The 27,356-nt window shown below is 42.2% G+C and overlaps 1 protein-coding gene across 8 annotated transcripts in view; it reads left to right on the top strand.

The window, feature by feature from the left end:
* The window catches only part of NSUN6 (NOP2/Sun RNA methyltransferase 6), an 86,344-nt gene that overhangs the window by 52,593 nt on the left and 6,395 nt on the right, over positions 1-27,356 (top strand). For 3 of the 8 annotated variants that reach the window (XM_069547618.1, XM_069547617.1, XM_069547624.1), the window contains 4 exons: positions 94-238; positions 15,922-16,070; positions 22,475-22,600; positions 24,377-27,123. In XM_069547618.1, coding sequence (XP_069403719.1) covers positions 94-238; positions 15,922-16,070; positions 22,475-22,600; positions 24,377-24,592 — 636 coding nt within the window. In that variant the 3' untranslated portion in view covers positions 24,593-27,123. The remainder of the gene's footprint in view (positions 1-93; positions 239-15,921; positions 16,071-22,474; positions 22,601-24,376; positions 27,124-27,356) is intronic. The other 5 variants (XM_069547623.1, XM_069547620.1, XM_069547622.1 and 2 more) reach the window with 3 other exon arrangements.

Below are 27,356 nucleotides of genomic sequence, written 5' to 3'. Positions count from 1 at the left end.
GAATATAATTATTCATGAGATTTTTTCTTTGATAATTTTCATGATTCCTTTGTATTTGCACTTTTTTATGTTTCTTTTTTTTTTTTTTTTTAGGGAGAAGTGATAGCACTGGATAAAATATCCAAAAAAGTAGAAAAAATAAAGCAGAATGCATTATTGTTAGGATTAAATTCCATCCGGGCATTTTGCTTCGATGGAACAAAGGCCCTTAAACTTGATATGGTTAAGGACACAGACGGTGAGTTAAATTTTATCTTTCAAAGGCTTCTGTAATTGGCATTTACAGTCAGATTTTGCTGCCTTTGTGCCAGCCCCTAAATATACATAGGGCCTTGAAACTCAGTCGTGGGTCTAAGATATTTTGGCATAATAGATGTCTTTTTTGCTTTTCATCTCATCTTTGAATATCTGGTTTTAAATATAGAATCAAACCTCCAAGACTTGGTCAAACTCTTTATTCTTAGCCTGTTTGTTTTAGTCTCATATTACAGCTCAGGAAGTTGAGATTCTATATAAGCCTTTCAGCTTTATGATTCTTCGTGTTTCATTTTTCGTGAGGAACTGGTGATATATAGAACTAGAAAGGAAAAACTGCAATGATTCTTGTTCTGGAATAAAATATTGCGTTGGTTACATCACTCTATTTCTCTATCTTTGTTTGTATTTAGACTTTATTTCATAAATTACTCAAGGAACTTGCATATTTTAATCAATTGTGGGCATTGTTTTCCTAGAATGTTTATTGATTAGATGCTGTTCGATTCATGTGATTTGTAAAAAGCAATTTTTAAATTAGAGGATAATTGTTTACAATTGGGTGTTTCTGCTGTACAACACTGTGAATCAGCTGTACATATACACATATCCCCTCCCTTGTGAGCCTCCCTCCCACCCCCACATCCCACCCCTCTAGGTCACGACAGAGCACCAGGCTCCCAGTGTTATACAGAAACTTCGCTAGCTGTTTTACACATGGTAGTATATATATGTCAATACTATTTTCTCAGTTTGTTCCATTCTCTCCTTCCCCTGCTGTGTGCACAAGTGTGCTCTCTACGTCTGTGTCTCTTCCTCTCCTGCAAATAGGGTCGTCAGTACCATTTATCTAGTTTCCATATGTATGTGTTAATGTATGATATTTGTTTTTCTCACTCACTTCACTCTGTGTGACCGACTCTAGGTTCATCCGCATCACTGCAGATGGCCCCATTTGGTCACTTTTTATGGCTGAGTAATATTCCATCGATAGATGTTTCACATCATGTGTTCATCTGTCTGTGGACGTCCAGGTTGCTCCCATGTCCTGGCTACTGTAAACAGTGCTGCAGTGAATGTTGGGGCACATGGGTCTTTTTGAATTACGGTTTTCTCAGGGCATGTGCCCAGTAGTGGGATTGCTAGGGCACATGGTAGTTCTATTTTGAGTTTTTTACAGAACCTTCATACTGTTCTCTGTGGTGGTTATATCAGTTTACATTCCCACCAACAGTAAAAGAGGGTTCCCTTTTATCCACACCGTCTCCAGTATTATTTGTAGATTGTTTGATGATGGCCATTCTGACTGGTGTGTGGAGATAACTCCTTGTAGTTTGATTTGCATTTCTTTAATAAGGAGTGATTTTGAGCATCTTTTTATGTGTGTGTTGACACATACATCTTCTTTGGAGAAATATCTGTTCTGGTCTTCTACCCATTTTTTGACTGTTTGTTATTTTGATATCGAGCTTCATGAACCGCTTGTATGTTTTGGAGATTAATCCTTTGTCTCTTGCTTCGTTTGCAATTATTTTCGCACAATCTGAGGGTTGTCTTTATGTCCAGTTTATGGTTTCCTTTTCTGTGCAGGGGCTTTTAAGTTTTGGTCCCATTTGTTTATTTTTATTTCAGTTACCCTAGGAGGTGGGTCAGAGAGGATCTTGATGTCATTTATGTCAAAGAATGTTCCTCCTGTTTTCCTCTAAGAGCTGTATAGTGTCATATCTTACTATAGGTTGTGGGTCTTATTTTACGTCTTTAATCCATTTTGAGTATATTTTTGTGTCTGGTGTTATTTTTGTGTTCTGGTTTTATTCTTTTACATGTGAAAAGTGAAAGCGAAATCACTCAGTCGTGTCTGACTCTGTGACCCCGTGGACTGTAGCCTACCAGGCTCCTCCCTCCATGGGATTCTCCAGGCAAGAGTACTGGAGTGGATTGCCATTTCCTTCTCCAGGGGATCTTCCTGACCCAGGGATAGAACCCGGGTCTCCCACATTCCAGGCAGATGCTTTAACCTCTGAGCCACCAGGGAAGCCCTGTAGCTGTCCAGTTTTCCAAGCACCTCTTATTGAAGAGACTGTCTTTTCTCCATTGTATATTCTTGCTTGATTCGTGTGACTTAAAAATTTTTATTTTATATTGGAGTTTAGGTGATTAACAACATTGTTAGTTTCAGGTATACAGCAAAGTGGTTATTATATATATCATTTCAGTTCAGTTGTTCAGTCATGTTCAACTCCTTGCAACCCCATGGACTGCAGCACACCAGGCCTCCCTGTCCATCACCAACTCCCAGAGTTTAGTCAAACTCATTTCCATTGAGTTGGTGATGCCATCCAACCATCTCTTCCTCTGTCATCCCCTTCTCCTCCTGCCTTCAATCTTTCCCAGCACCAGGGTCTTTTCAAATGAATCATTTCTTCACATCAGGTGGCCAGAGTATTGGAGTTTCAGCTTCAGCATCAGATATATGTATACATGTATCTGTTCTTTTCCAATTTAGGTTATTACAGAGTATTGAGCAGGGCTCCTTGCGCTATACAGTAGGCCCTTGTTCGTTATCTGAGTTGAATATAGCATTGTGTATATGTCAATCCCAAACTCCCAGTCGATCCCTCCTCCACACCCTTTCCCTTTTAGCAATCATGAATTTGTTCTCTAAGTCTGTGAGTCTGTTTCTGTTTTGTAAATGAGTTCATTTGTATCATTGTTTTGGATTCTGCATATAAGTAATGTCATAAGGTATTTATCTTTGTCTGACTTGACTTCATTTAGCATGGTAATCTCCAGGTCCATTCATGTTACCACAAATGGCATTATTTAGTTCTTTTTCATGGCTGAGCAAATACTCCATTGTATATGTATACCACATCTTCTTTATCCACTCATCAGTCAGTGAACATTTAGATTGGTTCCATGTATTTGCTGTTGTAAATGGTGCTGAACATTGCGTGCATGTATCCTTTTGAACCATGTTTTTCTCTGGATATAGGCCCAGAAGTAGGGTTGCTGGATTATATGGTACCTCTGTTTTTAGTTTTTTAAGGAACCTCTATACTGTTCTCCATAGTGGCTGTACCAATACATTCCCACCAACAGTGTAGGAGGGTTCCTTTTTCTCCACACCCTGTTCACTGTATATTGTTGGCCGTTTATTGATGATGGCCATTCTGACTGGCATGAGGTGATATCTTATTGTAGTTTTGATTTGCATTTCTCTAATAATTAGTTATATTGAGCATCTTTTCCTGTGCCTCTTGGCCATCTGTCTGTCTCCTTGGAGAAATGTTTTTTTAAGAGTTTTTTTTTTTGTCTCATTTTTTGATAAAGTTTTTTTTTTTTTTTTTGGATATTGAGTCATATGGTCTGTTTGTAAATTTTGGAGAGTAATCCCTTGTTGGTTACATGATTTGCAAACATTTTCTCCCATTCTGTGGGTTGCCTTTTGTTTATGGTTTGCTTTGCTATACAGAATCTTCTGAGTGTAACTAGGTCCCATTTGTTTGTTTTCTTTTTGCTTCCATTACTCTAGGAGATGCGTTGAAAAAGATATTGCTGTAATTTATATCAGATAGTGTTCTGCCCATGTTTTTCTCTAAGAGTTTTATATTATCCAGTCTAACATTTAGGTCTTTAATCCATTCTGAGTTTATTTTTGTATATGGTGTTAAAGAATGTTCTAATTTCATTTGTTTACATGTAGCTGTCCCATTTTATCAGCACTATTTATGGAAGAGGCTGCCCTTTCTCCATTGTATAGACTTTCTTCCTTTGTTGTAGATTAATTGCCCATAGATGCATAGGTTTATTTCTTGGCTTTCTGCCTGTTCCATTGATCTGTATTTCTTTTTTAAGTGCTAGTTCCATACTATTCTGATCACTGTAGCTTTGTAGTATAGTCTGAAGTCAGGCAGCCTGATTCCTCAAGCTCTGTTTTTCTTTCTCAAGATTGCTTTGGCTGTTTGGGGCCTTTTGTGTTTCCATACAGATTTTAAGATTTTTTTCCTCTAGTTCTGTAGAAAATACCATTGGTAATTTGCATTAAATCTACATATTGCTTTGGGTAGTGTAGTCATTTTGACAATGTTGATCTTCCAGTTGGAGAACACGGTATATCTTTGCATCTGTTTGTGTCGTCTTTTCTCTAGTTGCAGGGAGTGCGGGCTGCTCTTCCCTGCAGTGCAGTAACTCTCCTGAAGGTGGTTTCTCTGTGGCAGAGGCTGGGCGTTGGCTCAGTAGTTATGGTGCATGGAGTTAGTTGGCCCCTGACATGTGGACTCTTCCTGGACCAGGAGTGAACCTGTGTCCCCTGCATTAGCAGGTGGATTCTTAACCACTAGACCACCAGGAAAGCCCATGTTGGAAATTTTGAAATTGGGAATTATGAGTCTTTCAAGTTAGTTCATCTGCAGTTTCTTCTTTGCTAATCTGGGTGCCTTTTGTTCCATTTCATTGCCTCATTGCCCATTCTAGAACCTTAGTACAATGCTGAATAGAAGTGGTGACAGGGATCCTCCTTATCTGGTTCCCGATTAGTCTTTTCTCAGGTGGCTTAAAACTGTAGGTTTCTCATAGATAGCCTTTATCAGGTTGAGAAATTTACTACTATTTCTGGTTTGTTGGATATTTCAAATCATGCAATGGTGTTGGATTTTGTCAGGTGCTTTTTCTGTATCTTACTCAGATGATCATGTGGTTTTTGACCTTTGTTCTATTACTTTTCAGATTTTTGAATCAGCCTTTCATTCCTGAGATAAATCTCACTTGGGCATAGTGTATAATCATTTTCATATATTGTTGGATTGAGTTTGCTTGTTTTTCACTGAGAATATCTGTGTCCGTGTTTGTAAGAGATACTGGTCTGTGATTTTCTTTCTTGGGATATCTTTGTCAGGTTTTGATGTCTCTGGTCTCATAGAATGAGTTGGAAATTATGCTTTTCTCTTATGTTTTTGAAAGAATTTTTGAAGACTTGGTATTATTTAAGTTTGGTGGATTCATCAGTGAAGTTGTCTGGGCCCGGGCTTTTCTTTGTGGGATTTTTAAAAAACGTTTCAGTCTCTGCTTATTATAGATTTATTCACATTTTCTCTTTCTTGTATAAATTTCAGTAGTCTGTGTATCTTTTTAGTAATTTGCCCATTTAAGTTATTTATATAGTTTATTGGAGAAGGAAATGGCAACCCACTCCAGTATTCTGAAATTCCATAGACAAGAGGAACCTGGCAGGCTGCAGTCCATGGGGCCACAAAGAGTCAGACACAACTCAGCAACTACACAACAACAGTACAGTTTATAGTACTCCTTTATAATCAATTTTACTTCTTTAAGACCAGGAGCAGTGTCCCCCCTTTAGTTACCGATTTTAGTATTTTGAATCTTCTTTCTTGGTCCGTCTAGCTAAAGTTTTGTCAATATTGTTGATGTTTTTCAAAGAGCCATCTTTCAGTTTTGTTGAATCTCTGTTTTATTTTCTCTGTTACGTTAATTTCTACTCTAGTTTTTATTGTTTTCTTTTTTCTTCCTGCTTTATTTTTACTTTGTTCATCTTTCTTCAGTGTCTTAAGAATGCACGGACTGAATTGTTGGTTTGAGATTTTTTGATGTATTTATAAATGTCCCTCTGAACAGTATTTCACTACTTCCTGTAAGATTTAGTACGTTGTGTTTTCATTCACATCAGAGCATTTTATGATATATACCTGTCTATTTCTTTGACTTATGGTTATTTAGGAGCATGTTTTAAAATTTTCACATACTTGGAATTTCCTCAATTTCATCTATTAATAACTTTTATTTTCATTTCCTTTCAGTGGGAGAACAAATATGGTATGAGTTTAACCTTTGTTAAATTTGTTGAGCTTTGTAGTATGGCCTTGCCTATGGTTTGTCCTAGAAAATGATCCCTGTGCACTGGGGAGGAGTACGTATTCTACTGTTACATAGGGTTTTCTGTGGGAAAACCTATCTGGTGGGTCTAGTTGGTTTATAATGTTGACAGTGTTCTCTTTCCTTTTTGGTCTTCTGCTTCTTTGTTCTTTTCATTAGTAGTGGTTCTGTTTTTAATTTTTTTTTTTGAGGAACCTTTATACTGTTTCCCGTCATGGTTGCATGAGTTTACATTCCCACCAACAGTGTAGGAGGGTTCCCTTTTCTCCACATCCTTGCCAACATTTGTTATTTGTTGTCTTTTTAACTATAGCCATTCTTCCCTGGTGGCTCAGTAGTAAAGAATCCACCTGGAATACTGGAGACTTAAGTTCAATCCCTGGGTTGGGAAGATCCCCTGGAGAAAGGAAGGGCAACTCACTCCAATATTCTTGCCTGGAGCCATGGACAGAGGAGTGTGGTGGGCTACAGCCTGTGGGGTCGCAAAGAGCTGGACATGACTGAAGCAGCTGAGCATGCATGCATTCTGATAGATGTGAGATGATATCTCATTGTAGGTTTTATTTGCATTTGCCTGATTTGTGATGTTGAGCATCTCTTCATGTGTCTGTTGGCCATGTATTTGTCTTTGGAAAAATGCCTGCTCAGGTTCTCTGCTCATTTATAAAAGAAAAGGATCTATTTATTTTTGGCCACGCTGGGTCTTCATCACTGCATGCAGGCTTCTTCAGCTGGGGAGAGTGGGGGCTGCTTGAGTTGCGGTGTGCAGGCTTCTCGCTGTGGTGGCTTCGCTTGCTGCAGAGCGCAGTCTAGGGCCTGTGCCTTCAGTAGCTGTGGCTCATGGGCTCTAGAGTGCTGGCTCAGTGGCCGCGGTGCCTGGGCTCAGTTGCTCTGCAGCATGTGGGATCTCCCTGGATCAGGGTTCAAATCTGTGTCCCCTGCATTGGCAGGTGGGTTCTTAACCATCGGATCACCAGGGAAGTCCTCTGCTCAATTTTTTAATTGAGTGGCTTTTGGTTTTTTGATACTGAGTTTAATGAGTTCATTGTGTACTTTGGATTTTAACCCTTATGAGTCAGCTCGTTTACTCCAGTGGGTTGTCTTTTCATTTTGTTGGTAGTTTTTTCTGTGCCAGTAGCTTTTAGGTTTGATTAGGTCCCATTTGTTTATTTTTGCTTTTGTTTTCCTTGGCTGAGGTGAAACAAAACTGCTAAGATTTCTATAAAAGAGTGTACTACCTATGTTCTCTAAGAGGAGTTTTGTGGTTTCTGGTCATACATTTAGGACTTTTATCCATTTTGAGTTTTTAAAAAAATACACAGTGTGAGAAAATGTTCTGACTTCATTCTTTTGCATGTTGTTGTCCAGTTTTCCCAAAATCACTTACTGAAAACTTTCTTTTTCTTCCTCTGTATATTTTAGCCTTCCTTCCCATAAGTTCATTGATTGTAAATGCGCAGGTTTATTTCTGGATTCTCCACAAAGTTTAGGGGAGAGGCTCCCTGGAGTCAGGATTCAAAACTCCAAGAAAAGGGGTGTTACCTAGCTGCTACTCAGGATTCAGAGCAGGTGATCTCAGGTAGCTGGAACTTGCCGCTGGAGGTAGGAGGCTCTATCCGTTTTGTGATACTTAAGGGAAAAAGCTGGAAACTAGCTACTGAGGCAAAGGGCTGTGCTTGGGGTTGTTTAGACAGAAACAGCAAGCCTTCGGGAAGGTTCATCTCCTGTCCTCTACCCTTCTTATTGTCCATCCTCTATCCACCTTCATTGCTTCCCTGCCTCCTGTTGGTGAATCTTGAAATCAGCAGGCAAAGAAGTATCGTAGTTTCAGAGTTCCCACCTCAGCATCACACAGCAGAGTAGAAATGGGTTAACTTGGAGCTCAGGAAAATAGAGCTTAATTACTAGCATATTTGGAGCAGAACTTTAAATAGGTTCAAATGTCTATACAAATTTAGCATATGATAAAATTAGCATTACAAACCTACAGGGAAGAGTAAACTTGTCAACAAATAGTTCTGAAATGGTTTTCTTTTTGGCACAGTGGGGGGAAAGGATTATACACAAAAGTAACTTCAACATGGATTAAAGCTTACTGTCAGGAATTAAGCTGGGATGGTAACAAGCAGCAGATATAGATGAACGTTGATTTGATTTCACAAGGGGGTAGATTCTGAATCAGCATGAAAGCAAACGTAGAACTCAACAAAGAAAAAGATAAATTTAATACCAAACATTTATGTATGTTAAACCTATGGCAGATGGCAAATTGTGGGGAATATTTGTAAAATATTTAAGAAAGATGAGATTAATATCCTTGATGTACAAAGAGCTCTTCTGAACAAATCAATGAGAAAATGGTAACTTCCAGTGGAAAGGAAACAAAGACAGTGTGACCATATAATGAAGAAAAGAAAAAAGGTCTATAATATAATTACACTCATGCTGCTGGTAGTGTAAATTGGCGTATCTTTCAAGAGGATTTTATCAGTATGTACTAACACATTACTGACCAGGGAATTTTTGTAGCAACTAATGCCTGTGGCCAGCAATTGGTTAAGTTTCTGGTCAATAACATTCAGGTAACAAAAGATGTATTAATAAGTCTTTGGTCAATAAGTTAAGAATTTTAAAAATAATTGCTTACCTTGGTAAGATATTTCTTTGGAGGCAATTGATAAGAAAGCAAGGATGGTTGTAGATAGAGAAAAGTTAAGTTGATAAGAGCTTGTGTCTAATAGTTTTGCAATCAGAGAAAAGCAGAAGGTTCTCTTGGGATGTGACTTGAAACATTGCAGTGGGTGCTGTAGGAAATCAGCTAACTTAGTGTAAAATCAGTTAGCAGTAATATCTTACAGTTAGGGAGCATAAGCAGACCCATTTGGTTTCATGACTTTTTCCAGTAACACTAAACAGATGAGAAGTTGGAGTGAAGAAAGTTATGTAAGTGAATGCAAAGGGAAACCCATGGGAGATCGGATTTGGGGATATGTAGACTTCCCTGGTAGCTCAGACAGTAAAGCGTCTGCCTCCAATGTGGGAGACCCAGGTTCGATCCCTGGGTCGGGAAGATCCCCTGGAGAAGGAAATGGCAACCCACTGCAGTACTTTTGCCTGGAAGATCCCGTGGACTGAGGAGCCTGGTAGGATACAGTCCGTGGGGTCGCAGAGAGTCAGACACGACTGAGCGACTTCACTTCACTTCAGACTCGTTCTAGAGCACAGCCTTGCTCATGGCTACAGTAGTGAGGAGACCGAGGAATTGTACAACTGATATGTTTGACTAGAACCTGAAAGGTACCCTCTCTTTCTGGGGCTGTCTGCAGTAAGATTTCCTAAGAAAATATCAGCCCTTAGAATGACTAGAATTAATTTCAGGTCCTAGCTCTGATGAAGTGTGGCTTCTGACATTGAGGGTGCTAAGTCTCACTGGATTAAACTTTGACTTGTGCTATATCAGTTTATTCAATAATAATGATGTCTTTAACCTTTTTTTACATGTAAATCAATCAGCTTAACCAGCTACTTGGTTGAATGGAGAAATTGTTTCTTATTACTTTCTATTCTAGATTATGATCTTGAATTCCTGATGATTGCATCTGCCTCAGGAGTTTTCTGTGTTAATAGGGCAGAGAGCAAATAAGTTAAAAAAAAAAACTTTTACGGGAGGACTTCCATAGTAGCTTAGCTGGTAAAGAATCTGCCTTTAATGCAGGAGATCCCGATTCAATTCCTGGATCGGGAAGATCCCATGGAGAAGGGATAGGCACCCACTCTAGTATTCTTGGGCTTCTCTGTTGGCTCAGATGGTAAAAAATCCACCTGCAATGTGGGAGACCTGGGTTTGACTCCTGGGTCAGAAAGATCCCCTGGAGAAGGGCATGGCAACCCACTCTAGTATTTTTAACCAGAGAGTCCCCATGAACAGAGGAGCCTGAAGGGCTGCAGTCCATGGGGTTGCAAAGAGTTGGATACCACTGAGCGACTAAGCACAGCACACATAGTTCCTTTACAAAGTTGCATTAGTTTTAGGTGTACAGCAGCGTGATTCAGTTATACAGATACATATACCCAACCTTTTTAAAGATTTTTTTTTCCCATATAGGGCATTACAGAGTACTGAGTTCCCTCTGCTACACAATAGCACCTTGTTAGTTAGTGATATAAATAGTAGTATATATATGTCAATACGATTCTCCCAATTTATCCCTCCTACCTTATCCCCTAGTAACCGTGAGTTTGTTTTCTTTTGCATCTGTAACACTACTTGTGTTTTGTAATTAAGTTCATTAATATGCTTTTTTTTTTAGATCCCACATGTAAGCAATATATTTGTCTTTCTGGGTCTATCTTGTTACTTCACTCAGTATGACAATCTCTAGGCCCATTCATGTAAATGGCATAATTTTGTTCTTTTTATGGCTGAGTAATTCCATTGAATATAGGTACCACATCTTCTTTATCCACTCCTCTGTTGAACATTTAGGTTGCTTCCATGTCTTGGCTATTGTAAAGAGTGCTGTGATGAACATTGAGGTGGTGCATGTACCTTTTGGAATTATGGTTTTCTGTGGGTATATGCTGATTAGTGGGATTGCTGGGTCATATGGTGGTTCCAGTTTTAGTCTTTTAAGGAACCTCTGTACTGTTCTCAGTTTTGGCTGTACCAATTTACATTCCCACCAACAGAGAAGGGGGTGTCCCTTTTTTTCCATGCCTTCTCCAGCATTTATTGTTTGTAGATTTTTTTATGATGGGCATTCAGACTGGTTTGAGGTGATACCTCACTGCAGTTTTGATTTGTGTTTCTAATAGCAAGGAGAGATAAGAAAGCCTTCCTCAGCGATTAGTGCAGAGAAATAGAGGAAAACAACAGAATGGGAAAGACTAGAGATCTCTTCAAGAAAATTAGAGATACCAAGGGAACATTTCATGTAAAGATGGGCTTGATAAAGGACAGAAATGGTATGGACCTAACAGAAGCAGAAGATATTAAGAAGAGGTGGTGAGAATACACAGAAGAACTGTACAGAAAAGAGCTTCACTACCCAGATAATCATGATGGTGTGATCACTCATCTAGAGCCAGACATCCTGGAATGTGAAGTCAAGTGGGCCTTAGAAAGCATCACTATGAACAAAGCTAGTGGAGGTGATGGAATTCCAGTTGAGCTCTTTCAAATCCATGATGCTGTGAAAGTGCTGCACTCAATATGCCAGCAAATTTGGAAAACTCAGCAGTGGCCACAGGACTGGAAAAGGTCAGTTTTCATTCCAATCCCAAAGAAAGGCAATGCCAAAGAATGCTCAAACTACCGCACAGTTGCACTCATCTCACATGCTAGTAAAGTAATGCTCAAAGTTCTCCAAGCCAGGCTTCAGCAATTGTGAATTGTGAACTTCCAGATGTTCAAGCTGGTTTTAGGAAAGACAGAGGAACCAGAGATCAAATTGCCAACATCTGCTAGATCATGGAAAAAGCAAGAGAGTTCCAGAAAAACATCTGTTTCTGCTTTTTTTTATATGCCAAAGCCTTTGAGTGTGTGGATCACAATAAACTGTGGAATATTCTGAAAGAGATGGGAATACCAGACCACCTGACCTGCCTCTTGAGAAACCTATATGCAGGTCAGGAAGCAACTGTTAGAACTGGACATGGAACAACAGACTGGTTCCAAATAGGAAAAGAAGAATGTCAAGGCTGTATATTGTCACCCTGCTTATTTAACTTCTATGCAGAGTATATCATGAGAAACGCTGGGGTGGAAGAAGCACAAGCTGCAATTAAGATTGCCAGGAGAAATATCAATAACCTCAGATATGCAGATGATACCACCCTTATGGCAGAAAGTGAAGAGGAACTAAAAAGCCTCCTGATGAAAGTGAAAGAGAGTGAAAAAGTTGGCATAAAGCTCAACATTCAGAAAACGAAGATCGTGGCATCTGGTCCCATCACTTCGTGGGAAGTAGACGGGGAAACAGTGGAAACAGTGGCTGACTTTATTTTTCTGGGCTCCAAAATTGCTGCAACTGGTGACTGCAGCTATGAAATTAAAAGACGCTTACTCCTTGGAAGTAAAGTTATGACCAACCTGGATAGCATATTGAAAAGCAGAGATATTACTTTGCCAACAAAGGTCCATCTAGTCAAGGCTATGGTTTTTCCAGTGGTCTTGTATGAATGTGAGAGTTGGACTGTGAAGAAAGCTGAGCACCGAAGAATTGATGCTTTTAAACTGTGGTGTTGGAGAAGACTCTTGAGAGTCCCTTGGTCTGCAAGAAGATCCAGCCAGTCCATTCTAAAGGAGATCCGTCCTGGGTGTTCATTGGAAGGACTGATGCTGAAGCTGAAACTCCAATACTTTGGCCACCTCATGCGAAGTATTGACTCATTGGAAAAGACTCTGATGCTGGGAGGGATTGGGGGCAGGAGGAGAAGGGGATGACAGAGGATGAGATGGCTGGATGGCATCACCGACTCGATGGACATGAGTTTGATTGAACTCCGGGAGTTCGTGATGGACAGCGAGGCCTGGTGTGCTGTGATTCATGGGGTTGCAAAGAGTCAGACATGACTGAGCGACTGAACTGAAACTGAACTGAATAATGAGTGAGCCATGTTGACCATCTTTTTGGCCATTGTATGTCTTCTTTGGAGAAATGTCTTTTTAGGTCTTTTGCTCATATTTTAGTTGTTTTTTTTTTTTTAATATTGAGCTACATGAGCTATTTGTATATTTTGGCAATTAATCCTTTGTCAGTTGCTTCGTTTGCGAATATTGTCTCCCATTATGTGGGCTGTGTTTTTGTTTTTTTTTTTTGGTTTTCTTTGGTATGCAAAGGCTTTTAAGTTTATTTAGGTCTCTTGTTTATTTTTGTTTTTATTTTCATTACTCTAGGAGGTGGATTGAAAAAGATCTTGCTACAATTTATGTCAAAGAGTGTTCTGCCTGTGTTTTCCTCTGTGAGTTTTATAGTGCCTGGCCTTACGTTTAGGTCTTAATTCCATTTTGAGTTTATTTTTGTGTCTGATGTTAGGGAGTATTCTAACTTCACTTACTTTTAAGTGGCTAGTTACCCAGCACCACTAATTGAAGGGGCTGTCTTTTCTTCATTGTATACTCTTGCCTCTTTTGTTACAGATTAGGTGACCATAGGTGTGTGGGTTTATCTCTGGACTTTCTATCTTGTTCCATTGATTTCTATTTCAGGTTTTTGTTCCAGTGTCATACTGTTTTGATGACTATATCTTTGTAGTATAGTCTGAAGCCAGGGCCTTCCTGCTGTTTTTCTTTCTGAAGATTGCTTTGGCTATTCAGGGTCTTTTTTGTTTTTATACAGATTGTAAAATTTTTTGTTCCAGTTCTGTGAAAAATGTCATTGGTAATTTGATAGGAATTGCATTAAATCTGGGGGTTGCTCTGGGTAGTATAGTCATTTTCACAGTATTGATTTTTCCAATCCAAGAACATGGTGTATGTTTTCATGTGTTTGTGTCATCTCTGATTTTGTTCATTAGTATCTTATAGTTTCTGAGTACAGGTCTTCTGCTTTGTAAGGTAGATGTATTCCTAGGTATTTTACTCTTTTTGATGTGCTGGTAAATGAGATTGTGTCCTTAATGTCTATTTCTGATCTTTCATTGTTAGTGTATAAGAATGCAAGCGATTTTTTGTGTGTGTGTGAGATGTACACGCTGCTGTATTTATTTATTTTTGGCTGCACCGGGTCTTCCTTGCTGCACATGGGCTCTGTGTAATTGCCGAGAGCAGGGGCTACTCTCTAGCTGCAGTGCACAGGCGACTCATTGTGGTGGCTTCTCTCGTGGAGCACAGGCTCTAGGCATGCGGGCTTCAGTAGTTGCAGCATGCAGACTCAGGCAGTTGCAGCTTGCTGGCCCTAGAGCATGGAGTCTCCAGTAGTTGTGGCGGATGGGCTTAGTTGCTCTGTAGCATGTGGAGTCTTCCCAGACCAGGGATCAAACCCATGTCCCCTGCATTAGCAGGTGGATTCTTATCCACTGTGCTGCAAAGGAAGTCCAAGAATGCAAGAGATTTCTGTGTATTACTTTGGTATCCTGCAGCTTTACTGAATTCATTGATGAGCTCTAGTAGCTTTCTGGTGGGATCTTTAGAATTTTTTTATGTATAGTATCATGTCATCTGCAAACAGTGTCAGTCATACTTCTTTTCCAATTTGGATTCTTTTATGTATTTATTTTTTTCCTCTCTACTTGCAATGGCTAGGACTTCCAAAACTGTGTTGAATAATAGTGGCGAGGGTGGACATCTTTGTTTTGATCCTGATCTTAGTGGAAATGCTTTCAGTTTTTCACCGTTGAGTATGATGTTTGTTGTGGGTTTGTCATATATGACCTGTCTCATGTTGAGATATGTTCCCTCTGTGCCCACTTTCTGGAGAGTTTTTCTCATAAATAAGTGTTGAATTTTGTTGAAAGCTTTTTCTGTATCTGTAGAGATGATCATATGGTTTTATTCTTTAATTTTTTAATGTTCTATATCACACTGATTGATCTGTGGATATTGACAAATCTTTATTTCCTGGGATAAATCCCACTAGATCATGGTGTACGATCCTTTTACCATGTTGTTGGATTTGGTTCACTAATGTTTTATTGAGGATTTTTGCATCTGTATTCATCAGTGATATTGGCCTGTAATTGTCTCTTTTCATGGTATTTTTGTCTGAGGGGAGAAGGAAATGGCAACCCACTCCAGTGTTCTTGCCTGGAAAATCCCATGGACAGAGAAGCCTAACCAGCTACAGTCCATGGGGTTGCAAAGAGTCAGACACAACTGAGCGACTTTCACAGACATTTTGTTTTCAGGTGGCTCAGATGATAAAGAATCCACCTGCCAGTGCAGGAGACCCAGCTTCCATCCCTGGATCGAGAAGATCCCCTGGAGAAGGGAGTGGCTGCCCTCTCCAGTATTCTTGCCTGGAAAGCCCCATGGGCAGAGGAGCCTGGTGGACTACAGTCCATGAGGTCACAAAGAGTCGGACACAACTGAGTGACTTAACACTTGTCTAATGGTGGCCTCATAGACTGAGCTTAGAATGTGTTCCTTCCTCTGCAGTTTTTTGGAAAATTTTGAGAAGGAGCGATGTCAGCTCTTCTCTAAATATTTAATAGAATTCACCTATGAAGCCATCTGGTTCTGGTCTTTTTTGTTTGTTGGAAGATTTTTAATTATACTTTCAACTTAATTACTTGCGATTGGTCTGTTCTTATTTTCTGCCTCTTCCTGGTTCAGTCTTGGACCCATGGCTGCTAGAGCCAGACCCGTCCCTCCTGCTCCAGCTGCAGGAGCAGTTTCGGATGTTTTGTAGGTGCTGAGTTTAGGAAGCTGTCAACAGAGATGTGACTTTGCAGTTTGAGCAGCTGTGAGGAGGGATTTCAACTCTTCCTTCTTACTCACACAGCCCCTGAGGTTCAGCTGTGGTTTCAGCCCATCTTCTGGGCAAATGTCTTAGGGGAGCTATTCGTGCCCTCCTGGGATGCCGTGGGCAGGTCCTAGCACCTGCTGATAGGTTTCCCAGTGTGTGTGTGTGTAGGGGGGTGGTATTTGCGCCCTCATAGGACAGAAGGGTGAGTTCTGGCACCCACTGATGGGTTTCCTAGTTGCAGAAGCTCTCTGTGCCACCCCCCACCCCCAGGACAGTGTGGAAAGATCCTGGAGCCCTCTGGTGGAATTCCTAGAGTGCTGGAGCTGTCTGTGCCCTTCCACAAATATGTTTATAATTTTCTTTGCAGGAGAACCTCCATTCTTACCAGAATCATTTGACCGAATTCTTCTCGATGCTCCCTGCAGTGGAATGGGACAGAGGCCAAACATGGCATGTACTTGGACGTTGAAAGAAGTGATGTCCTACCAGCCGTTACAGCGAAAACTCTTCACTGTGGTATGTGATGCTACTTTGTTGTGGAAGAAAGGTGACCTAGTTTGATATTTTAAAGAATGAGAGCAGTTTTCATAGCAGCATTATTCACAGTAATTAAAATGTGGGAAAAACCCATGTGTCCATCAATAGATGAATGGATAAATAAAGTATGGTTTGTACAAACAATGAAATTTTAGCCAGCCTTGGAAAGGAATGAAATTCTGATGTGTGCTGCAACATGGATGAATTTTGAACATATTATGCTGAGTTATATAAGCCAGACACAAAAGGACCAAATGGTGTATGTGATTCATTTATACAGTGTCTAGAAAAGGCAAATTCATAGAGACAGAAAATAGAATATAGATTACCGGAGGCTGAAGGAGCAGGAGGACGAACCAGGAGTTCATGTTTCATGGTTCAGAGTTTCAGTTTGGAAGAGTTCAGGCGATGGATAACGGTGATGGTTGTACAGCAGTGTGAATATATTAATTAATACTTAATGCCATTGAATTTTACACTTAAAAACGGTTAAAGTGGTAAGTTTTATGTATACCACGCACAGAGAGCACCAGAGACCTCGTCTTCCTTCATGCTGATCCATTCTGTCATCGCAGGCAGTGGTAGAGTTTCTTCTCTGAGACATTGAATGAATTTGAAACATGCTGCTTTATCTTGAAAGTAGAGGGTTGTTAACATAGAGTTACTAATTGATGTAAAACATTTGGATATCCCTGGTAGTCCAGTGGTTAAGACTGTGCTTGCACTGAAGGGGGGCACAGGTTCGATCTCTGAATGGGGAATTATGATTCCTGATGTCATGTGGCATGGCAAAAATAATTAGACAAATAAATAAATAGCGTTTTAATAGACTGCCTAATCATCTTAGTGAATTAAAGGTGGGAAATCCAACAGAGGTGAACTCGTTCATGAAATTGGGATGTGACAGCATCCAGTGTAGGATGTAGAAGGACCAGGCAAACTTAGCAAGTCAGACTGGTCTCCGGGATGTTTCACAGGAGGCCCTGATAAAACACGTGAGAATTTCTCTCAGCCTTGCAAACATGATTTCATGGATTTCCCAGGATGCAGGCAGCATTGGATCGAAGACGGTCCCGCCGTTTCCTCTCAGCTCTCTAACTGTAAACATACAGGCTATAGCAACAGTGGATATGCTCTGATGATTCCCTCTCTGAAGCTGTCTTGGAGTGCCTTTCTCTTCAGCACTCCTGGTGCCTCCTTTCCTACCTGAAAGTGGCACCGGGAGTGGACCGTTTCAGCTTTTCCTTCTATACGGTCTTGAGAGAACGCATCCTGGAAGTTGAGACAGCAAGCAGAAGAAGAAGCTTTGCTTATAGCTACAACCCACTTTGATGTTTGGGTAAAATTTTGTTGCTCCTGTTGTTTAGTCGCTAAGTCATGTATGACTCTTTGGGACCCTATGGACTATAGCCTGTCAGACTCCTCTGACCATGGCATTTCCCAGGCAAGAATACTGGAGTGGGTAGCTGTTTCCTTCCCTAGGGGATCTTCTTGACCCAGTGATCAGATCTGTGTCTCCTGTGTTGGCAAGCAAATTCTTTACCGCTGAGCCACCAGGGAAGGCCGAGGATGAAAAATTAGGACCCTGTTTTAAGAGGCTTGGCTTTTTGTTTGTTTCAGCTCATTTAGGCATTTTAAGAGGCCATTTGGGAGGAGATGTGTTGGTCTTAGTGACAAGGAGCAGCTGACTGTGTGCAAAAGAGAGTAAAATCCAGCACATGAGCCTTTGGGTGAGGGTGGGAGTTGAGATTGTGGATATGTGTCTCCGCATCAGTTACTCTGGATACTTGGGTTTCGTGACTGAGAAATGGGGAGGATGACTCCACCTGATGGGGTTGCCTCACTGGAGACAGTAACCATTATTCTGGCAGTGATAAGATTTGTTGAGAAAAGCTATGTAATAGGCTCAAACAGCAGCTGGCAAAGTTTAAATTTTGATCAGCCTACTATGGTTAAGAGATAATAGTATATGCTTTTTTTTTTTTTTAAGATTTTCATTAACATTTTTTAAAAATTTAGGGATTTGAAAAAAGAAGCTTTAATTATTTGGGACAGGTTCATTTTCATATTACACTTTATTTCTTGAACAAATACTTACTGGGCAGCTCCTGTACGCTACAGTGCTAGGTGCTGATGATATGATAGTTAACCCTTGCCCTTTTACATGAGGTTTCTTTTATTTTTTTCCAACTAAAGTAATTTATTTATTCTTTTGGTCCATAGATGACATAATTATAGACAAGTTTTGATATATAAGAAAACCCTCTGTCCACCTCTGTTTGCTAAATGAATCATCACAGTAATTTTCACAATCTTTAACACAATGCACAGTTTTCTTGGACTGAAGCAATCGCAAGAGCGCATTGGTACTGGTCTGTTACAGCTTACGTGGGGTTTCTATTCTAACTGGTACTGTGCTGTGCAGGTCGCTTCAGTTGAGTCCGACTCTTGGCAACGCCATGGAGTCGAGCCTGCCAGGCTTCTCTGTCCATGGGATTCTCCAGGCAAGAATACTGGCGTGGGTTGCCGTGCCCTCCTCCAGGGGATCTTCTGACCCAGGCATTGACTCTGCGTCTCTTGCATCTCCTGCATTGGCGGGCGGGTTCTTTACCACTAGTGTGACCTGCATTTCTAACTGCGGAGGAATACAAACAGAGAGATGAGTAAGTGATTTTGTGTATCCAAGGAGTGGCCCTGTGGAGCAAACTGAAGAGAGGAGCTAGGAGTGGGGGCACCCGAAGTGGAAACAGAGAGACACGGATGCTGCGCAGGGAGCAAGCCCTGCAGGGAAGCAGCAGGCTCTCTGGGCTGCTGCAGAGGTCCTGAGTCAGGGGTGCCGCACCTGCCGGACCGCAGAGGCTGGTGGGGCTCAGGCAGGACAAGCCAGGCACACAGAGGGGAAGGCTGCAAGGGGCTGCTGTACATACGTTGGGAGGGCCACTCTGAGCCCGTGAGCTTTGACTCCAAGTGATGACAAGGAATATCGGAAGGGTTTTTTGTTCTGTTGGCTGTCCCCTGAGGCATGCATGGTTTCAGTTCCTGACCAGGGATTGAACCCGGACCCCAGCTGTGAAAGTGCAGAGTCCTTGGCCGCTAGGGAACTCCCCAGGGAAGGGTTTTGAGCTGAGAAGAGGCGGTTTTAAAAGCACCACTTGGGTTGCTGTGTTGAGAATAGATGGGAGGAGGGCAGGAAATGAAGCAGGTGGGAAACAGTTGGAATAATCCAGGTGAAAAAAAAATCATGAAACTAGGAGCAGAATGGCAGCAGTGGGAGTTGTGAGACTCCTGGGTCTGTTCTGAAGGTAGAGGCACGAGGATTTACTTGACAGACAGGAACGTGATGGAAAGAGGCGTAAAAGATGATCCAGAGTTGGGGCCTGTACCCCAGGAAGGATGCGGGATCCTTCTCTGGGAGGCTTCAGAGGAAGGTAGGCATTCAGTGTGGGATGGGAAAAATATGGAGAAAACAGTTGAATATATGGGAACAGAAATCAAAAAGGAGTCTCACCTAAAAATGGTGAATTTTCAGCATAAAAATGGTATCTAAACCCATGAAACTGAATGATGATATTTGGGAATAGTCTTGGTCCAGATGGGCTGAAACAGCTCTGACTAATGAAATGCATCTTGTCTGGAACATTGTTTTTTTCCAATAATCATATTTTTCTTTGTATACTTTTTATTTTGTATTGGGGTATAGCCAGTTAACAATGTTGTGATAGTGTCAGGTGTGCAGCAAAGGGACTCAGCTATACATACACATGTATCCATTCTCCCCTAGACTCCCGTCCTGTCCTGGCTGCCATATAACATTGAGCAGAGTTCCCTGAGCTGTACAGTAGGTCCTTGTTGATTACTCATATATATAGTTGTTTAGTTGCTCAGTCATGTCCGACTCTTTAATGACCCCACGGACTGCCAGGCTCCCCTGTCCATGGGATTTCTCAGGTGAGAATACTGGGGCCGGTTGCCATTTCCTTCTCCAGGGGATCTTCCTGACCCAGGGATCTAATCTGTGCCTTCTGCCTGGGCAGGTGGATTCTTTACCACTGTGTTACCTGGGACGCCCATCTTATGTATAGTAGTGTGTGTATATTAATCCCAGTCAGTCAGTCAGTTCAGTTGCTCAGTTGTGTCTTATGCTTTGCAACCCCATGGACTGCAGCACACCAGGCTTCCCTTTCCTTCACTAACTCCTGGAGCTTGCTCAAACTCAGGTCCATCAAGTCGGTGATGCCATCCAACCATCTCATCTTCTGTCGTCCCCTTCTCCTCCTACCTTCAGTCTTTCCCAGCATCAGGGTCTTTTCCAAGGTGTTAACCCCAGACTCCTAATTTATCCCTCCCTCCTGCCTTCTCTCTTTGGTGACTGTCTGTTTCTGAAACCTGAGGTGTGTATACGTGCCACAGCTTATCCATTGCTCTGCGGATGCTGCCTTTGTGCCTTGTCTATTGCAAGTAGCGCTGCTATGAACACGGGAGTGCACGTGCCCTTTTTTATTTTATGTTGGAGCACAGTTGATTTACAGTGTTGTGTTTCAGGTGTACAGAAAAGTGAATCAGTTATACATGTACCTACTGTTTTTCATATTCTTTTCCCATGTAAGTTATTGCAGAATATTGCTAGGGTTCCTGTGCTTTATGGTAGTTCCTGGCTGATTATGTATCTAAGTATATGTTAACTCCACCTCCTAGTATATCCCTCCCTGCTGCCTTTCCCCTTTGGTAGTCCAAGAGATTTGCTTTTGTAGTCTGTGAGTCTGTTTCTGTTTCTACGTAAATTCCTTTGTATCATTTTTTTGGATTCTACACATAACTGATGTCGTACGATATTTGTCTTTCTCTGTCGGGCTTATTTCATTTAGTATTGTGGGTGAGCTCAGAATAGCTTCAGGCGTCCTGTCTGCTGATGGGTGGTGAGTCTGTGTGTTCCTGTCTTGCTGGTTGTTTGGCCGGAGATGTTCCAGCACTGTAGACTGTTGGGCCGGGCCAGGTCTTGGTGCTAAAAGATCTGCTGGAGAGCTTACGCCAATCGGTATTCCCTGGGGTCTCTGCCACCAGTGACCTTGCTCCCACAGGGAGCCACAGCCAACCCCCGCCTCCCCAGGAGACCCTCCACAACCCACAGGTAGGTCCGGCCGAGGCTTCTGTGGAGGCACTGCTTTGCGCTGGGTCCCAGTGCACCTGAAATCTGCATGTGCTCTCCCGGACTGAAGTCTCTGTTTTCCCCCGTCCGTGGAGGTCCTGCTTTCAAGCCCTGCTGGTCTTCAAAGCAGATGTCCTGGGGGCTGCTCCTCTTGATGCCAGACCCTCAGGCTGGGGAGCCTGACGTGATGCTCAAAACTTTCACTCTGTGGGAAAACCTGTGCGATATAATTATTTTCTAGTTAGTGGGTCTCCCACCGGTGGGTATGGGATTTATGTTGCAAAAGCGCCCCTCCTGTCGTCTCGCTGTGGCCTCCTCCTTGCCTTTGGAGGCAGACTCTCTTTACTGGTAGGTTCTAGCCCTTGCATGTTGGCAGTGGTTGGGCAGTTTGTTGTGGTTTTGGTGTTTTTGTGAGAAGAGAAGTCAGGTCCTTCTACGCCTCTGTGTTGTCTGGAATCGAGGGGGTGGATCCTTGCTGGCCCTTGTTCCCTCGTTGCGGATGTGCAGGTGTGGTGGCCGTTGCTTGTTCCCGGGATAGCAGGGGAGTGACAGTGCCCGCTTGCCTTTCAGCGGTGGCAGTGGCCTGGGCCTGCCTGTGACGCCCTCAGTGGTGTTGGTGGCACGCGCCCACCCCCAGAGCGTGTGACCACCGTCCTGGGAACAGGCGTGGGGAAGGCAGCTCTTATGGTTTCTCTGCCCCCTCCTTGGGTGCCCCCCCGCCCGACGATGGGTCCTTGCCTCTCTGTCAGGCCCTGGCTGCTGCTGCGTGCAGCCTCACTTGCCGCAGTGCCGCCTCTTCAAGCTGTCCCCATGCAGCCAACCCCGGGCCTCTCCCTGGGACTGTCTGCAAAGCCCGAGCTTCCATACCCAGTCTCTACCTGTATTGGCAGACGGACATCTCAGACTGAGGAGCACGGGGTGGAGGTGACGGCCTTCTGAGCGGGCCTCTCCTCTGGGTGCTGCAGACTGGATGGGCCCTTCCACCGCCAGTGAGGGGACTTGCCAGGGTGCGGGAATCTCTCCTCCTCCATTCACAGCTCTCTCCCTAGGGTGCAGGGCCCGTCCTGATTCCGTTCTCTGGCCTTTTTCTTCTGCCCGGTTATGTGGAGGTTGTCTTGTCCCTTCAGAAGGCAGGGGTCTTCTGCCAGCGTTCAGTAGATGTCCTCTGCAGATTATTCCACTTCCGGATGTGATTTTGCATACGCGTTTATATGCATTTCATATGTGTTGTCTTCAGGCGGTAGAGCTGCTCAAGCCAGGGGGTGTGCTGGTGTACAGCACGTGCACTGTCACCCTGGCAGAAAACGAGGAACAGGTTGCCTGGGCCCTCGAGACGTTTCCCGGCCTTCAGCTTCAGCGCCAGGTGAGCACCGTGGCAGCTCTCTCGGGGTGATCCAGTAGGTCACGGAAACTAAGTGTAGTGATAAACCCAGAGAGTTACATGAAGGGATACGTCATGTAAAACTCCTGAAACAAATCTTGTGGAGCTCAGGGCGGTTTCTCCGATGAAAGCCGTTCCAGATAGTCCTGGAACATCTGGAATTTTCACATCCTGATCCAGGATTTCCAGGCCTTCACTCTTACTGACCAGAGATATGTTAATATGTTTTTGTTATCCAAATGTTATTGACTGGAGATGTATCAGTACTCACTTACATAACGAATTGCCAGCCACAGGTGTTAATTTCTGCAAAAATCCCCCAGTCAGTAATGTGTTTAAATGACCGTAGAACTCAGGTGGATTTTTGATATGTGTTTGACTTGTGGCTCTTGTTCATGTTATTTGGAATTTTGTTTCTAAAACCCTTTTCCCCTCTCTCAGTCCTGTATTTTTCTGGTAGGGGAAATGGTGAGCATTTTTTCTCATGACATATCAAAGCCCAAACAGGCTTTAATAACTGGGATTCAAAAGACTAGCCAAGCGGGGGAAGATAGTGCAGGTTTATCTCTTCCTTTGGTTTCTTAGATAAGATATAGAATATTTTTAAAACTCCCTTGTACTTTCTTTTACTTAGCACTGCCTTTTAGTTCTGGTTTTTATTAAAATACATTGATGACTAGATTTTTCAGCCCATGATGTTTGAGACTAGGTTTAAATCTGTAGTAATGCTCACATTAATTCAGATACATTGGACGTTTAACTTCAGACTTTCCAGGACAGAATTCTAGTAAGTAATTGGATACGTAACTAGAAAGCAATCTGGAGATGCTTTCTAGACTCAAAAATTAAGATAATTACATTGTAGATGAAAAGAAGATTTGAGAATTCACTCCAATTTTGTGTGTGTGTGTGTATGCATATATATTCAATGTATACTACAAGAAATGGAACCCCACCATGCGTTAGTAGACAGTAGGTTTTCTGATATAAGCCTAAGAAAATGTATCTTTAGTAACATAAACATTTATCTGTGAAACGGTGCCCTAAGTTAGGCTTGTGCAATTTTTGGAGTAGCGGTTTGCACAGATCACTCAGTTCCTTATGATTCTTTATTCTCCTAATCAGTGCAGCCTTCGTTTTCTCATCTCTTTAAATACTCTAGTACATTTAAAAAACAACAACAAAAGAGAAATTTTTATCATCCAATTGGTATGGGCCAGAGAGGCCTCCTGTCAGATGCCTCCTGTCAGCTTTGGGAGGGTCTGACAAATAAAGCTGAATTTTCATCTCGTGATGTTACTGATAATGATGTTTCACTTACTGAGGGCCCACTGTATGTCAGGCATGATATCACCTTATTTATTTAAGCCTCAGAACTGAGTATCTTACCGTTTGGTAGATGAGGAAACAGGCAAGTTCCTGTTCTAAAGTCACACAGCTGAGAGGTGGCAGAGCTGCACCTGGAATCCATGTGTTGCTGACTGGTGCTCAGGCCTTCTGCATGTTGTGGTCCTTGATGAGCATAAAGCCCACCCTAGGAGTTCAGTCATCAAGTGACTGCTCTTACCACTATCCTACTTTATTACACAGAAAAGCAGCATGTCCGCTTCTCTCTCTCTCTCTCACACACACACACAGGTATTGACTTTTCAGTTTCTGGAATTGGTGGTGGGCTAGTTTCTCTTTTAATATGAAGGGTGCACAGGTACTCTTACTAACACAAGGATGTTCATCTGTGTTTATTGTTCTTCCGAGCAGGACCCACAGGTGGGAGGAGAAGGGATGCTGGGAGCTGGCCTGTCACCTGAACAGTTGAAACGGCTGCAGCGATTCGATCCCTCTGCAATGCGGTCACTGGACCGCGACATTGGATCTCTGAGAGACGCCAGCATAGAAGACCTGGTTTGGCTGGCAAATAAGGATTGTATAGGTTTTTTCATAGCAAAATTTGTAAAATGCAAAAGTGCACAGTAGGAGGATCTTTAGAAATGATTCCAAACGTGTGCCATGTGGTGGTTGTTATTATTTTTTAAACCAAACTCTCATCAAACCATGTGATTGATGTTGTGGTTGGTAGAGAAACAGAAAAGGCTGCCAGCTCTTCTACCAGTTCAAGAGACTCTGCTTCACAGAGAGAGAAACTGGAGAGTTGGGATGGGATTAGGGTGTGTGTTGAGATTATACTTTGCGTTTTTAAGAAAATTTTTTCTTTATGGATTTAGCAGAGTATAAACAAAAGGAGGTGTCTGGAATGTATTTTCATTTGGGGTCTTTGTTTTAATTTGTAAAGAATGCAAGTCATTTTTAATGGTAAAATAAGTGGATTTCACAAAAGGAATAAAATTTAGCAGTATTTAATTTGGTTATAAAACATGTTTTCTGTTACTGAGCTCCTAAGGATGAGTTCCTTCAGAATTCAGGGTGTGTAGTCCGTAACTTACTTATCATGTGCCAGGAACTGAGCTGAGGATTTTACTTGTTCTTCTGTTTGCTATTTATCAACCCCTCTTTCAGATGAGTTCTGGATCACTCCCAAATGACAGTCACCCTTCACTGTGTTTTCTTTTTCCTTCATGTTTTAAACTAAAAACTAAAATGAATTTTAACTGTAGATTAGAAATGAGACTATTATAGAATTTGGGTACCTTTTATCATCTAATGGAATATACAAATTATTAGAGGTATGATTGGTGAGAAAGAGAAAACCGTCTTGTGAGAGCTGGGAAGTGGCCAGTGTTTTCCTGCCAACTCCTTAGAACACCAACCCCAGACCGTGCAGCTGTGACTAGGATAGATCAGGATAAAACAAGACCATTTCACCATCAAATCTGAAATCCCCCAGACCACAGAGGTGACCAGACATCTCCCACAGCGGCCAGTATGCGTGGACTGCCTTTGCAAGACGACTGTAACTGCGCTCGCTTCATCCCACGTGCTTTTTAGATAAGATCTATTAAAATACCCACCATTGGTTAAAAGGTGTCTCATGTCACGTTAAATGTATCTGTTTTGTTAATTCGAATCACCTCAAAATTCCTGAGCCTGTGGGCATTTTAAGTGGATAGTTGGAAACAATTGCCTAATAGTTTTTTTTCCCTCTGCCCCTTCACAGGTCTCCACTGGGCTTCGCTGGTGGCTCAGTGGTAAAGAATCTGCCTGTCAATGCAGGAGATGCAGGTTTGATCCCTGGGTTGGGAAGATCTCGTCGAGAAGGAAATCAGGCAACCCACTTCAGTATTCTTGCCTGGGAGATTCCATGGATAGAGGAGCCTGGCAGGCTACAGTCCATGGGGTTGCAAAAGAGTTGGACATGACTTAGCAACTAAACAACAACAAAGGGTCTACGTTAGGAATTTATCGAAACTCTTCTTGTGTAGTGAAGACTGCAAGGTCTCGGATCAGGTGAGATCTTCAGAGGCCTCTGCTCTGAGCAAGCCTCTCTTCACACTCTTCCCTGCAGCTGGGCTGTCTGCACCCCTTGGACCTCTGACTCCTCCTGTCCAGCACTTGACACGTCACCCTAGGAAATGAGGCATGTCCTTGACCCCTGCCCCCAGGTAGGCAGGAACCTTGCCCTTTCTGTACAGCTTCCGAGCAGATCACTGTTACACCCTTACTGAAGGAGGGAAAAAAACCACACCAAGTGCCCTAAGATTCACTATGTAACTGACTTCTTTCCATCCCTCATTCTGCCTCATACCCAGCAGATGTCATGTCTAAAGGGAAACACTGCTGACCTGTGTACTTCAGTTTCCAGGGCTCGGCATGCCCCTGGAACTTTCAACGTGATTTTAGAACACAGAAAGTCCATCCCTTCTCTTGCTCTCTGCAGAACCTTAGGTGCTAGGCTGGGATGGAAATGGTCAGGAAGGAGCCTCATAGCAAACATGCTAAGTTTTGATTAATACCAGCAAACACCAAAGTATAAGCAGTACAGGCAAAACAGAAGAAAAATACTTGCATATTGAAAATAGTAATGACAGATAAGAAATAGGATTAACGTTTGTTCCTTTAACAGACATTTTCCAGGGGTTTCTTTAAAAAGAAAAAAGAAAACCAAATTGGAACACAAAGCACATTAAATCTTTAGGAATGCAGACATTTAAGAAAAAACATGATAGACGGAAGAAAGGGGAGTGCGGAGGAGAACGAATACCTTTTTTAAACATATTTAATGTTGTCATAGTTATTTTGGAAACAGAAGCATTTTAATTCCACAGTGAGTACATTTTACTTCAAAATCGTGTATCACATTTTAAGTAGTAAAGTACAAATACTTAAAAACGTAACTTAGCCACAATTCAGCCACTGACCCAGAGACATCTAATTACCTGTTGTCTCCACCAGAGTGACTCTTGACCTGTTAACAAGATTGGACCAGCAGCATCATGTCATTGAGCCAAGGGCGAGGAATTAAAATGAAGATCTGATGATGGATCCGTTTAAAAGGGACAAAATAAAGTTCAACATCAGAGGCAAGAATTGCTGAACATGTAAGGATGAAGGTGAGAGGAAGTTGACATTGCTGTGCTCAGACCCCCGGAGACCTTTGACCTGCTGGAAGCTGGCACTTGTCAGCTGTCATGGGGAGAGGACTGCATCCCATGACCTCCCCACCCCTGGAAGATGAGCCACATGAGGGAAGTGCAGGGAAGTGTTTAGCATATTTTCAACGGCAAGAATCACTCCTGAAATGGCAATTAATACTACTAATAGTAAACAGTGCAGAAGCCAGCTC

This window comes from Ovis canadensis, chromosome 13 (assembly GCF_042477335.2).
Source record: "Ovis canadensis isolate MfBH-ARS-UI-01 breed Bighorn chromosome 13, ARS-UI_OviCan_v2, whole genome shotgun sequence".
In the NCBI taxonomy this organism is placed as follows: Eukaryota; Metazoa; Chordata; class Mammalia; order Artiodactyla; family Bovidae; genus Ovis; species Ovis canadensis.
Note: the sequence above shows the minus strand (reverse complement) of the source record. Positions and strands in the feature narration are given on the sequence as shown.